The sequence below is a fragment of the Trachymyrmex cornetzi genome, unplaced genomic scaffold (genome assembly GCF_001594075.2).
Source record: "Trachymyrmex cornetzi isolate Tcor2-1 unplaced genomic scaffold, Tcor1.1 scaffold83, whole genome shotgun sequence".
Lineage (NCBI taxonomy): Eukaryota > Metazoa > Arthropoda > Insecta > Hymenoptera > Formicidae > Trachymyrmex > Trachymyrmex cornetzi.
In genome coordinates this window covers 808,487-823,904 of record NW_017300169.1, presented here as the reverse complement: position 1 = coordinate 823,904, position 15,418 = coordinate 808,487, and the positions used below count along the sequence as shown (strand labels likewise).

General features: G+C 32.1%; 1 protein-coding gene across 1 annotated transcript in view; it reads right to left on the bottom strand.

Annotated features, from left to right (window-relative positions):
* Positions 1–15,418, bottom strand: part of LOC108768848 (calmodulin) — a 100,878-nt gene that overhangs the window by 47,472 nt on the left and 37,988 nt on the right. Inside the window, exons 2-3 of the mRNA XM_018519488.1 lie at positions 12,708–13,101; positions 8,051–8,194 (exon numbers count right to left, since the gene is read on the bottom strand). Of these exons, the coding sequence (XP_018374990.1) occupies positions 8,051–8,194; positions 12,708–13,101 (538 nt within the window). The remainder of the gene's footprint in view (positions 1–8,050; positions 8,195–12,707; positions 13,102–15,418) is intronic.

The following is a 15,418-nucleotide window of genomic DNA, read 5'->3' as shown; positions in this document are numbered from 1 at the left end:
TGCGAGCCACCGTATTTAACACGAAGGGCTCGCGTCATCGACGTGCGCGTATGTGCACATTGGCACTTAGACGTAGATACTAATTATCAGTATGGAGAGGCTCTCAGAGCCTTCATTTTGGCGCATACTCAGGCTACTAACGCGAGTTATAGTGAACGAGAAAACACTGACCTGAAACGCATGTACTCGTGGATACGTACCATTCTCTCACCGTATTCGCGAAAACAGAACTGCATCCCGTCACTAGAGATTGGCTCCATTTTCATTTGACCCGCTCTGACGACGCGATGCGAACATGTACCTCTAATTACTCGTTTAGAAACTTCAACCGTTATTTCAGCTGGTCGAAATTATGTGCGTCATCGAATGAAGAATAAGCGGCGAATGAATGAAGAGCCACATACACAAATGTATTTTATGTTAGTTGGAAACTCCTGAGAGACTCTCAGCGGGGAGTGAATTAAAGCGTTATTAAAACTGTTGGCGAGCCGATCTCACGGAAAAAGAGGTAAATTAATCTCCTGTGAATTGCTTGCTCAAAATTTGAATATCGTTTTGTTTTTCGACAGATTCTAGCCGATGGCGTACTACTGTGTTTAATAAAGTTTTTTCCACGTCGGAGTTTAAATTACAATGCGATTAAACAACACATCCAGCTTGCAATCGAATCTCATTTGCAGAACGAATCAATTAATTAAACGGCATGTCTTCGTGAAATTTCCTTTGGTCGTTCGTACAATAGGGCATAAATTCTCGCCTATAAGCCTTCGGCAAAAAAGCGTTAACCACGCTAATTATAGCAGTAACGATAATAGTTACATCAGCTTTGATAGTCGCATAATGATAACGGTCCATCGTTAACATGAATGTGACGGACTTCTTAAAGTCGCCGAATTTTCCGTGGAATAAGACTTCGCTGAACAAGAAAATTGGATATTTTACGGAAATGTGCTGCATAAAAATTGCACGTTGATTCATTGATCCGATTCATGTATCACAAGTATGAAAAAATTATTTAGAAATCTATTTTAAGATTTTAATATTATTTATATCTTTTAGAGATGTGCGAACTATTTGAATATTCAAATCATGTTAGATTCAATTCGATTTGAATTTGAATCTCTACTGTTAAAAATATCATGAAATTTAATGTATTTTTAAGTTGCACGAGTTAAATTTAATTTCATAACATTACATTATGTAAATTTAATTACGTTAAATTAAATTTAATGTTTAAAATTTGTAACTAAAAAGTATATTTGTGTACATGCACACGAAATTTAATGTACTTTCCATAAAATTTTATGTTGCATGAAATTTAATACACACATTCATTACATTTAAGACTACTGTAATTTAGTTTTCAATTAAATCGTTTGTTACTTTTCCTTTACCTTATATCACAAGCTTCTGTTACATGTTATTTAAATTTATAACGAAATTTCTAACAGTATACATCTTTTATTTAATGCATTTAAGTATATTAATCAATATTACTTTTACACATAAATTTTTTTATTATCCATATATTGAAATTTAATTTAATAATATATTGTTGTTATATGATAAAAAAATCATATTTCAACAATTCGATTTGATTTAATTAGAATATAAAATTTTATTGGTTTGCATAGATTCAGATTCAAGCAAAAAAATTCGATTCGATTCGATTCGATTTGGCACAAAAACTCTTGACTCGCACATCTCTAGTGTTCTTTGAATAATAACTACGATAATATTAAAGGAAACTTCAAGTTATGATAATTTGTGTACAATCTTTATAGAATTATGACGATATAACGAGTTATATCGATGTCAATGCCAATAGAATTGTAACCTGCGAGAATAAAATTTTTCGGAACAAAGAAAATGAGAAAATTCTTAAGTTTGCGCGCAATTTATCTGATATAGTGTAATGAAGATTTCGCAAACTTCCCGTTTAACTTCCTTTTTCCGTTTTTTTTTCTTAACATGTCCCTCCAGCAACAGCGATTTCCAAATCATGCGACTAGATCAAGAACTTATTTTCCTAAGAAATGTATTATAAATATACGAAGCTGAAAATTGCGGTATTTTTCTAACAAGAAGAAATATCATTGGTGTGTGAGAAAGTCTGTGTTAGGTTAGGTTAAAAATGACAAGAAATTGTCAATTATTTCACCGCGTGCGTTGCATGCTTTTCTCACAGAATTATGAAAATCTTTATAAAAATTTAATAGTCGCTAATTTATTTTGAACATTAAAAGCATTGTTCAACGCTTTTAATACTCAAAATAAGTAATTTTCAGTATTAAATTGGCCAGTATTAAATTGAATTTTTGGTACGGGAAAGTTACGTAAAGTCAATGCGCGACGAGTGGAAGCGGATAATTTCACGCGCAGTTCACATGATTCGCGATCGAGGACGACAGTTTGCAAAACCCTATCTCGTAATGGTACGTGAAGCACAGATTTGAGTGGTTCAATCGGAAAAGTAATTTCCCTCGGAAATATCCCCGAAACGAGATCGTTCTGACGATTATCGAGGTTTGTATCGCTTCTTATTTTACCCGCCGGTCGGCCAGCGCAATTCGACTTTTTTTTTCTTAAAATACGACCGCGATTTTTGTACGATTACGGAAATTTTCGTTCTTCTGCTTCTCAATATATTTTGTTTATTTTCATAATTTCGTTGCCATTATCCCTATTATTTAATAATATCTGTAACAAGAGGTCTGTTTTTCGTAACTGAAGCAGAATACACTTTTGGAACTTAAAGTGAGATAGGTATATGTTTGATATTTGAAAGCGAGAAAAGGAATTCTAGTACAGTCTAGTGCAGCAATAAAAAATAGATCTGATATCTTTATATCGGGTTCAAATCCCGGCTGAGATAATATTTTTTGCAATAAATTATTTTCAAGGATTTAAAGACGATATTAGCATCAATAACATTAAATTACTTGTCAATTTAATTTGCGATATTACTATACTCCAGCTTCAGTTTAGAGTTGTTTTGAAGACCAAACAATCATTCTCCATTGTGGAGACATATAATCGGCGCACAGTTTGCTTGAACTGGAAATTGTATAAATTCACAAGAAATATTATTGGGCACAAAGAACCGCTTGATTGAATATGGCGTTTTCCACTCATGAGTGTTTAATTTCATCCATCGATTTTCACTCAATATTGAATATCTTTATAGTTATACTCAAATTTTTTCTGGTCAGGACTTGTACTTCTGTTATTTTGTTACAGGATTTTGTATTTTTCTCTCTTATTTCTTTTTTTGTAATTTTGAACATTGTTTAAATCCAATTGTCAGTGCATGCAATAAAATTATTATTATTATTATTATTATTATTATATTTCTCCTCATGTTGGACCATTAAATTCTCTTTTCACAACCACTCAACGCATTCACGGAGTCGGGGCCAAGTGTTAACTCGGAAGTCTCTTTTCGCGCCAACCTAATCCTCGGAAATTATCACTTTCGGAGCTCTGCTAAAAAGCGCGGATGCGCTTCTCTCCGCACAGCTTGCATTCGCGCGAATGAATTTCATCTCGCGGATAACCGCCTGTCCCCGAAACAATTTACTTCCGCGACCGTAATTACTTTGTCCTTTGGAACATGTAAAGGCTTCAATTCATACCTCCGATACGGTCTCGCATGGATTTTAATAATCGCTTCGCTTTTTTCTCTCAATTCTTTTGTCGTGGGAGCAGAACGGCCGGAAAACATCGAATTTCCGCAGAAACTCATTTTATCAAGTTCTCTTTTGAAGGGTTATGGTCGTTTTTCACCGCAAACTTTATCCCGTAATTCTTCTGATTATACAGAAAATGACTGGTAATAGCCAACCGTTGTGGAGTAGACTAGCAACAGGTACAAGGATTTGTACCATCCGGCGTCAATACGCCGACCCATTTCCGTTCCCGAGTCATCAATAATGATTTCTCGGCAGGAAAAGTATTAACTAGTATTATTGTGTATTATTAGATTAACTAATCAAGGTAAATATGCATTGTTAATAATATTTACAGTTGTGTTACTCTCGAAATGAATTATTGATTTGTTATAATTTTGTAGAATATAAAAATTATCATAATAAAAAAAATGATTTTCAGAAAGTTGTGAAACAAAAATGACAAAAGTGACATTGATTATGTTTTAGTATTTTGACACTATATTATTATAATTACACTATAATTATTATAATTAATATACAAAAATCGATAACGATTATAGTCAGGGTCATCTGCAGACATATCGTTCCTTCAAAAGTGACACAAAAGAATTTAGTTTTCCAAAAAAGAAAAACTATTTTTCTATTTAACAGAAAATTATTAACTAATCAAATAACATTGACAAAAAGAATATACTTTTAAAAACATGATATTTTTGTCATTTTCGGTTTATAACTTAAAAAAAAACCACTTTTTTTTAGTTATGACAATTTTGATATCCTAAAATTATAATAAATCCGAAATAATTCATTCAAAAATGACATACTTAACTCAAAACCAACAGTTTATACTTATCTTGGTCAACTAAAATGACTAAATTCAAAATAAAATAATTTCTTTTTTAAACTTTGATCATTATAACTATCTTAATGCTAATGTTTTCTGCAGAAGAATCTCCTTTTTATTTACAAAAACAATTTTACAAAAACAACTCAAACTCTTGTGTCTCTTGTAAAAGGTAATATGATCCTTTTGCAAACTTTAAGAAGTAATAACGACATAAATACGATTAAAGAACGGATTGTAAAGTTAAATTAGTTTACTTTTGATGATTGATAGAGATAATTTTTACCTAACTTATTTATGGTCATATATTTAAAATCATATTTTTTTTAGTTGCGTCAGTTTTGAAATAAAGGAACTACATAAGATACCTTTTGTGCAAAGAAGAATTTTGCTACTCTTCTTAATCTTTTTATATGACAATTTTCTAAATAAGGCACTAATTAAATATTTAAAACAAATATCTTTAAAGAAAACATAATTTTTCATTTTTGTTTTTGGTGCTAAAATGATTCGGCGTAGTATTAACATAACATTTACCTATGGTAAATAAATATTTACTAATCAGAAAAAATCAGAAAAAATGATAAATCAAATTAATGGATTTTATATACTAAATAAATATATGTTTACATTTAATAAATATTCAGCTGATGTTATTAAACAAATATTCATTAAAACTTAGTACATTTTCTCTCATAATCCGTATACAGTGCCCAATCTGCTTACGGTGACCTTAATTATAGTTCGACTATTCGACGCATCACATATCTTATGAATAAAATATAATTTAGATTTTTCGGCAGAGAAAAATCAATGGACAGCTAAAGAAAAGGCACGTGTAATTTACTTAAATCATTCTTAGAAAGAATGATTATTAAAAAGAATGATTCTTAGAAAGAATGATTTTGCTAAAAGATTTAAAATTTTGCTCGATACAGATCTGAAAATAATGTTGTTAGAAACTCAAACTGATTACTAGAATATAAAAATGTTTTGCAGTATTACTCCTCACTTTTTAGTTTCTAATATAATTATTTTGATCCAACAAAATTATTTTCCGTTTCAAAATTATTTGCTATATCCAGCAAAATTTTAGATTCTTCAGCAAAATCATTTTGTCCGGATAAAAGATATCTAATGCTTTCCAGACATTTCACTCGTTTCTTATTTTGTCAGATATGATACATTCTGAACCGAAAGGGTGTTCAGTCATAAATACGCTATCGGGAATGTTTCGAAATACTGTGGTTTGCGCCACATAACAAATTCGATTGAAAAAGGTATCGATGCGGATTTCGCACAGACCTTTTCGTTAGACAATAAAACACACTGCGCGTAAATAGAGAAAGCCAGGAGCACCAGAACGAAGAATACATTACATAAATCCTAGTGTGGCCGTCGCGAAATTGAATACAACGTTATATAAGGAGATAGAATTCGAGGCAAAGATGAAGGAGAATTCTCCAAAATCAAGTGATAGAGAGAGAGAGATTGGCCAGCGTTGAGAGATCATAATAAAGGGTTTGTAATAAAGAGGCTATGCCTCTGCTGTGACAAGAACAAGGCATTGTTGGAATGTTTCACGAGAATTAGCTGCAATTAAGGCGATTTACCGACAGGCATGAGATTGCGCATGGACGACCGAAATAGCGAAATAGCAAAGACGGTAAACTTCCGAGCGCTACAATCTCCTCTAACAGCTCGCTTTGTCGCGCAGGTGATAGCTTGGGGTACCTTACTTTATGATTATTTCATAATCCCGACGATGCACCTCGCACATCGCAAAAATAGTGATTTAACGTTGTTGCTTTGGATAATTGCCTTGGATTCGCATTACAATTGTTTTGTTAACAAGGAAAATAGTCATAATTTTTTTTTACGTAAACAATCACCTCGGATTTTTTTTCATCCCAATTAAAATCATTATTATCAACAACATATTGTATTTAAAAGCATATGAGTTTAATTACAATTCTTTAAAAAAAGTAAACAGAAATCAAATATTAAACGGAATAAGCACGTTAAATAGCTTATTAATAATATTTTTAATAAATAAAGATTTTAATTAATATAATGTTTTTTAATTAAGAGTTTTCGAGAGAATTGCATATTTAAAGAATATGAAATCATGAAAAATAGTTATTAAAAACAAAAAATATGTTAAACAATATCTATCTAAAATAATATTTTATAATAATTCACATTTTTTCGCTGTGGGATAAAAACATTCCGGGTGACTATTTCCGGGTTAAAGAGGCTGCCGGCGTCGCGCCGGCATTTACGAATAAAATTAAGATAATTTGCGAGATAAAGTCATATGCTGCACTGCATAAATTTACGTGCATTATTATATAACAATTACAATAATAATATAACATAATATAATATAATATAACATAACATAATATAATATAATATAATATAATATAATATCATAATAAACAGTAGTATATTGATTGATAAAATTGTCCATTTTTCCTTCAATTTCTGTTTCTACGTTTTCCATTTCATTTGTGAACACTATTGGTCAATCGGTATTTCCTTTTTTTTCATCGGTTATTATATTACTCACGTAATCTATTCAGCGGCACGTGGCACGTGAAATGGGGTTTTTCAAAATGCGCGGATTGAAAAAACAAAAGGCGTGATATCGTGCGATATCACACATGCCGGCGGTCAATACCATCCGTTTCGATAAAATAGAACGCTTAAATCTTCATCGAACAATTCAAATGTCAAATACAATTACGTTACATATTAGCCTAATTTCTCTCAGGCTATATTAATTGGATAAATCCAATGATAAATGTTGAATTCAAAATAAACACTATATTGCATATTAGTAAATTGTAATGTTTTGATTTCCACTGACCTATTTGAAATAACAAATACGGATAAATACCTATTAATTTAATTTCTTCCCTTTGATTAAACACAGACAAAGCTAGCGATCATTACTACAACTTATAACAAGTAATATAAGTTTAATTTATAGTAAATATTTACTTACAGTAAAGAAATGTTTACTTGAAACAATTCAAGAAAAAAGTTACTTGGATTTAGAAAATTTTTTTTCAGTGTAATAATAATATATTTGCTTAAAAATGTAATATTATTTCCTTATTTCAAAAGTACCAATTAAAAAAATATGACTTTCAAGAGAGTTACTATGAGTTAAGTAAACATTACCCTATCAATCGTCAAAAGTGAACTTAACTTCATAAAAAATCGTCAAAATCATCACAATTCAAAACAGTAATTTTTTAAGAGTTGCGAAACAAAAGCGACAAAAATGACTTTCATGTTAAGAATGTATTTTTTTTGCCAATATTATTTGATTAGTGAATAATTTTCTTTCAAGTTGAAAAATAGTTGTTTCGCTCTTCCTGGGAAATTTAATTTTTCGAGTGTCACTTTTGAAGTATAGGAACGATATGAGCTTTCCAAGTGTCGGATACAAACGGAAAAACATTGCAATCCGAAACTCTTTCTAACTTTACTGTAGCCTAAGATGGATAATAGAACTGCCGCTCACCGTCAATGTCGATTTCCTGCAACATCGTTCTCAACTCCTCCGCTCTCGCAAATTGTCCCAAGGAACGCATAACCCTGCCGAGTTCTTCTTTTGTGATAGTTCCATCGCCGTCCTTGTCAAACAGCCTGAAAGCCTCCCTGAATTCTGTTGGGGAAAAGAAAAAGAAGAAACCAGCGTGAGTAACTTTAATATAAATACATTTCGCTTTCTACACTGGAAATAACTAAAATTACTTCGACTTTCTCGGTCTCTGAGAAAATTGTACAGTGTAAATTGTTTCGCCGTTTATTCTCATTTACGATGCAATTTTAGAGCAATTTTTTCTAGTCTTCTACTTTTACGTTAATTAGATTGGGTATTATACGCTTTGAATCTTTTCCTTTAGCCGAGTATCCTGACCTGTTATGGCACCAACGTCAAGTGTCCTCTCTGGAATTACCCTTTCAGAGATGGTCACCGACGGAGTCGGTTAAGGGTATATGATCGAATTCCCGGAGCGAATTTGACGAGATACGAGTACAAGCCACTGCGGGCTCAGCTCGACAGTGCTTGACTCGATCGTTTAATGGCCTCGTTTCTCGCGCCGTTGATTCTGGCGGCACATTATACGCGTATCCATGCACAATTGCTCGTACGAGGAAACTATGAGTCTCGATGTAATCGACGTGATCGCGTCTTACGCTTTTACAGTCTTATTCACAGTTGCAACGCGAATTTTACCTTAGATGCACATCGCGTGAAACGAGTTACATATTATCTTGAATTGCGGACGCGATTTCAGTGATCACATTTGGCGTAGAAATCAATTGAGGCCGGAGGATTCAGATGGGAAGTAGAGAACGATTCTTCTTCTTTATCTACGGACTTCCGCCCTGTCAGGAATGATACCGCTCCCGTCATCTCTGCTTCTTTCGTCCCATTTCGGTTCTCGTAAAACTTTCGAAAAAAGCTGCTACATAGGGTATTTTACATAGAGTTATTGAATCAATTTTTTTTTAATTGACTACATAATAATTACTGTGATTTCTTTTCAAGAATTTTAGCTGCATGAAAAATAATTACTGTGATTTCTTTTCAAGAATTTTAGCTGCATGAAAAAGAAACTTGGGACGAGAGATGAATTTTATCTGAATTTCTAATAGCGACTGTAAATATCGAATCGCAATTATAGATATAATTTCATGAGAATTGAATAGCCTTCATCTATCTGTTGAACCGTATCACATTTCAAAATGAACAAGAATGCGAGCATTAGAATTGCATTACTATAATGGACTTTAATACAATGTGGATTAGAATTTGACGTCGATCATGCTTCGATATTAGAGATTCGATTGATTACGTAATTTAAACTAGCATTTTTGAAAAATATTAAAGCAAATTACAAAAATAAATGTGGTACATAAAATAGGAAAATCTTTATTTTAGTTTGTAAAGTAATGCAGAGAAAGTAATCTTTATATATAATTAATTTTTATATAATTCATTTTATGTATAGAATTTAGTGGTAGCATGTGTTCCCTCCGTTTTTTTTTTCTGTTCTTTGTCAACGATTCTACTTATAATGTTAATTGGCAAAACGGACAATAGTGTAGTGACACGATAGCTGCTTTAAAAGAAGCCTTCTTATATACAAAGGCGATAAAGACGTAACAATTTTCCAGAAGAAATTATGTTCGTCGAAGTACATAATTATCAAATATACGAAGACACGTAACTTTCGTAAATATTTTCAACGAACACGATCTTAGAAGAAGAAACTCAATGGAAAGAAAATAAAGAATCAGTAAAGAAACGAATTTTTCGTAATAAACCAGCGAGATTTAATCTGTGCTAATTTAATGTAATTGTTTAATTTGATTCTTGTAAATTTTGAGATCGCACTTTCAAAGAAGTTTCATGGAATATATTTAACGTGATGAAACTGAAGGATAATCGATCGTACAGTATATAAAGTTACGCCGTTTATAACAAAGTTAAATACACAATCTTTGTTTATAGTTAGACGAGTTTCGTGAAAACTAAAATATACTTAAAGCATAACTGATAAGTGCCTGTCTCAAGCTGTATTAAAAATATTGATGAGCACCTTTTTTCATCGGTGCTATTCTGAAAAGAAGAACTTCATTCAGAGCTCGCGACTATATAATGACATTGTATGTGTAATAAAAATTACTAGGAGATTGGTTATTCAGTTTCGTCGATAAATATGTCTGAATTAATGTCATTTCGCACAAAACTCATGCCGCGAAGTGGAAAAAAATATGAAATGGAAGAGAAAATTGTCTATTCACATTTTCACGTTGGATTCTCTTAAAAAGAAATTGAAAGCATTTATTCTTTGATTAATCGGTTTTTCAGATTGGTTTCGATGATCTGCCATAGAACATTTACGTTTGGCTTAGCGAGAATAATTAAATGTAAAAAAAATGGAAACGATGAGCACCACGAAATGTAAAACGATATTATAGGCATTACAATGCAATTTGTTTGACATCGATTGAAGAGATCTCTATTCATCTGACTTGATGTGAGTGGAAATGTAATATTCAATAGCGATATTTATAAAACCAGAAAGAAAAACAAGTGCATGATGGACGACGCGTGCGAAAATGAAAAAAACGTTCGTGCTAAAAAAAATGTTCGACGTCTGCATGACACCGTGTACGCAAAACGTGAAATTATTTATCTCGCGTGCAGATTTGATCGATCAATTGGCCTGATTTCCGATTCTCGAACGTGCACTTGTCGTGTACGACGGCGATAACGGCGGGAAAAATAATGGCCGGTTGGCAAAACTGTGAATGAAGCTCACATACGCCGCGGTGCGGCGGAATAGCGAGCATAGTTTTATCGGGATTAACGAAGCGATGACACCAAACAGGAGATATCCCGTTTACCGGGCATGCCAAATTGAATCCGGCGCCGTGGGCATCTCCATCATCCGGCATCTGACGCCGCGATCAAAAGAGTACAAATTTGCATTTCGGCATGTGAAGCCTGATATCATAATATAATATGAGGTGATGAATACAGGAGAAAATAATTTTGCTCGCACGTTGTAAATGAAATTATTATCTTAATCATATTGTTTTAATTATTAATCTATTACGTTCATATTTCACTGAAATATCGTGGTTGCATGAGTATTTGTCCGAAAAATTATTCTTCTAAAAAAATTTTTGAATACATGCCTTTTGAGAAAAAAATATTGGGAGATATTTTATATAATAAGAATTTGTTATATAGAGTTATATTATTATATGTTTTATTTTAAGGAGTCTTTTAGGATTTTTGCACATGGAAAAAGACACTTTCAGTAAAATTACCATTAATTTTTCTGTTGATAAATAAAAGTATTATTTGTCAACATGTTTTTTTTTGATTAGTTATATAAGTGAATCCTAGAGGTTTGCGCGTTCTTTAATTGGATGCCGGATGAATTTAGGAACTAAGTTGGATTAATTAACAATAAGCATTCTACTGAAAGTATCTTTTTCCGTACACAAAGGTCCTATAATCCCTTTACAAGATAGAATAGATAACAGGATAGAATAGATTATCCCTGTAGATAGAATTAATTATGCGAGAAAAGTTACCTGTCTCGCTCAGAACGAATGAAGACTGTGATGGGTAAGCCTGATATTTCACATGTCGCGCGACGAGTTTTTCGGGGGCGTGCCAATTGGCCATCAGATGGAGACTTTTTGGAGCCCCCGAAAAACTTGTTCTCTCAATAGGTCAATCGGCCAAAAAACTTGCCGTACGACGAATGAAATATTAGCTTAAAGCCCAGATGAGATTCGTGACGCACAGTTTGGATCACGTTAGAGAAAGGGAGAAAGAGATAAGCTTCTCCGCTGAGAAAAGTGTTTCATATTTATGACTATATTTGCATAGTAAAATAATTATGGTTAAGCGCTCCATTTTTATTGTTACAGTTTATAGTTATTGTATTGCTATAATAATGTTAGTAATAATAATTATATTTCTCATTCTATATAAAAAAAATATATTGTTTGCACCGAAAGTGACTTTAAATTATAGTACTAATTATATATTTTTTTGTGTATAAATAATATATAAAAAATATATATAATTCTATGATATATACATAATATTGTATTTATTATATAAATATATAATATATACAAAAATATATATTCTATAAGGAGAATTATAAATATAATTTTTACAGATATTCGTAAGCAGCAATAATATTAAATTGCTTATCAATTTAATTTGTATTATTACGTATTCCCGTTTCAATTGAGGAACGTGTTTCAAGGCCGACAAATAATTGCAGTTTACTTAAAATGGAAATTGTAGAATTCACACAAAAATACTATTAGGCATTACTCTATTAGATCTGTTTCGACCAAATAAGATGTGTATTTGTGTTGAATAAATAAAAACATTATTATTAACATTATAACAATAACTATAAAAATAAAGCTTCTAATCTTAATTTTACTCTATGCAATATATATTATAATCATAAATACAAAACACTTATTTCTCAGTGTGCATTTTTGCATTATATTCTTTTTTTATTTTCTCTTTCTCTCTCCCTTTGTTCTTCCTATTTAATTTTCAATTCTAGTAATGCAATTAGACTGAAAAAAAGAAACACTTCTGTTGAGATCTCTCGACTCACCTTTCATCTGCGATTTCGATATAGGTGTCTTGCTGGACGAAGAATGGCTCGCCGACGATCGTTTCGGTGAAGCCGGCAGGGACAGGAGAACGTTCGTGGAGAGCGGGGTTCTGACAGGCTCGTCGAGGATGGACGACGAGGACGCGGCCGTGTCCGTCGGCCACGTCAGGGATAATTCTTGCGGTTCCTGCTGCAGTTGCCATAGTCGCCGGTGTTGCAGATTCGTTGAGACGTCAGCAGCGGAGCACGATCCCGCGGAAACGTAGATCGGCTGTATCGGTAGCGCAGACGTTGTCACGGCCATCGTCATCGACGCCCGCGGGGTGCAGTCCAAAGGGCTGGTGCTCTCATGTCCCTCCGCGCCGTTTCCTACCGCGCCGCTGCTCTGTCTTGTCTGCAAGTAATCGCGGCCTGAAATGCATCTCTCCCGCTCGTCCCGAGAAGTTTGAACCGGTCAATAGGAATTATTTAGACATTTGTTTATTGTACAGCTTCTTTTCAAACAAAAGCAATGAAACGAGTTTAAGATTGAATCGTCGCACGCGAAGTGTTGTATCCTAAAAACGTTTTTAGTGTGAATGTTCTCATAAATACTCCTCAACATAACCGAGTTTTATACATGTCACAGTCAAAATGATAACTCAGTAAAGTATACATTTACTGTAATCTGCTGTAGTCAATGTATTATATATTTTCTATACATTAACTAGTAAGTGTATACATTTACTAAAGTTAACACTTTTACTGTGACATGACATACACTGAGAAAAAAATTTTTTATATTTTTGATTGTAATTACATTTTTTAAATTTATAACTTTAATTACATATTTGCATGTTACCATAACTATAATTATCGTGTTATAATTTTAGTAATGTAAAGTATACATATAATTGCTATTAATAACATTTGAAAAAGCGATAATAGTAATATAATGGTAACATATAATTATATGTAATTATAAATACCACAAATGTAAAATTTTTCTTTCAGAGTGTGAGCCTTTCAGAAGTAGATTGATTAACTCTATAAAATAAAAATTAGAAAGAATATTAAAAGTTATGTACTGATCATGTGCTCTAGTACTAAAAATAAGAAGCTTACGAGAGTGGAGTTGATCAGTTTAGTTTCTGAGAGGTCCACGTACCAGAGAGAGTTAAAGGGACACGAGAGATTTTCTTTTTGCAAAAGTATTCTTGACTTTTTACCAAGGGTGTGTGATTTTTCCAAGTAGCTCTTCTAAGTCTTTGTTTTTTCAGCAATCTCTCTGCGCACGATACATTATCTTATACCAACATTTGACAAGCTTGATATAAAACTTTATGTAGCTCCAAGGCTTTAAAAAGGACATTGCGACAATGTTTTTAGAGAGACATTTAAAAGGCTCGTTTTTTACATCGCTCTTTTGCGCTTCTCTTCTTTATAAGATTTTGTTTTAGGGTTGACTGCTATAACTGTTAACTTATAAATGTGTCGTTGAGCGACAGGCGAATTGCTCAAAGTAAAAGTACCTTAATATTTGATCTACTCGTGTCAGACGCCGTTAGGCACGAAATGTGAAACTTCTAAGGCAGTAGCATACATCCGACAGTATCTAGCCGAGTTCATTCCGTTATTTCAGTGTCAAGCCTTATCAATTATTAAAATCTACTCGCACATAAAGTGTCAGCATACGGGAGAGACGCGATTTTAATTTCAAGAACGTGCTAATGCTGTTTGCTGAAATGTTTTAGCATTTGTACATTTCGATAAAGCGAAAAGACGTAAAGAGAAAAAAGGGGAGAAAAGAGAGATCTGTTAATCCTACTTCATTCGAGTGATTTTTTTTTAACGTAATTACTCGCACTGTTTCTGACACTTCATCAACATTATACCTCAATTTTCGTTATTCTCTTCGACGATTCATAAATAAAGATTGATAATACTCTATATATATTCTTTAAATAAATCCTTTAAATAAAAATAAACACAAACAATTTTTTAATTGTGAAACAATTTGTGCTGAATTTAATAACATATACATGGAAAGAATGATTTTGCTAAAATATCTAAAAATTTATATAGGTAGTTACAGATTTGAAAATATTGTTTGGGGTATAAAAATAATTTTGTACGACGCTGAAACTAGTTGGTAGGATGTTAAAAGTTTTTGTGGCATTCTTATCAACACTTAAACAGTCAACATCATTATTTTGATGGTCCAACAAAAATATTTTCATACCCGTGTCTATAACTAAATTTTTAAATACTTCAGCAAAAAAAAACTGTTTTTGCCTGTATAAATAACTTAATATATTTAGTGAATTTGTAAGATTTCTCTAAGAGAAAAATTTTTGGCATTTATGATCATTAATGGATGTGCATAATTATGATTATTACGTTATAATGTATATAAAGTAATAATATAATATATCTATAATATTAATAATTAGATGTATATAAGTCTAATTATTTCTATCAAAAAATATATATTATTAGCAACTAAAAATGACTATAATTATAGTTATTATTGATATAAAAATAGGTTACAATAATTTAATTATAATTTATAGTCATTTTTCGGGACAACTCATAATATAGTCAACTATAAATTATAATGCACCTAAAAAAAAATAATTTTAATATTAGCAGAAACCGCTAAATCTTAGACGATTTTATTCTTATATACGACCTCAAGAGGAATCTTCTGAAATTAAGAGGAAAATATGCTA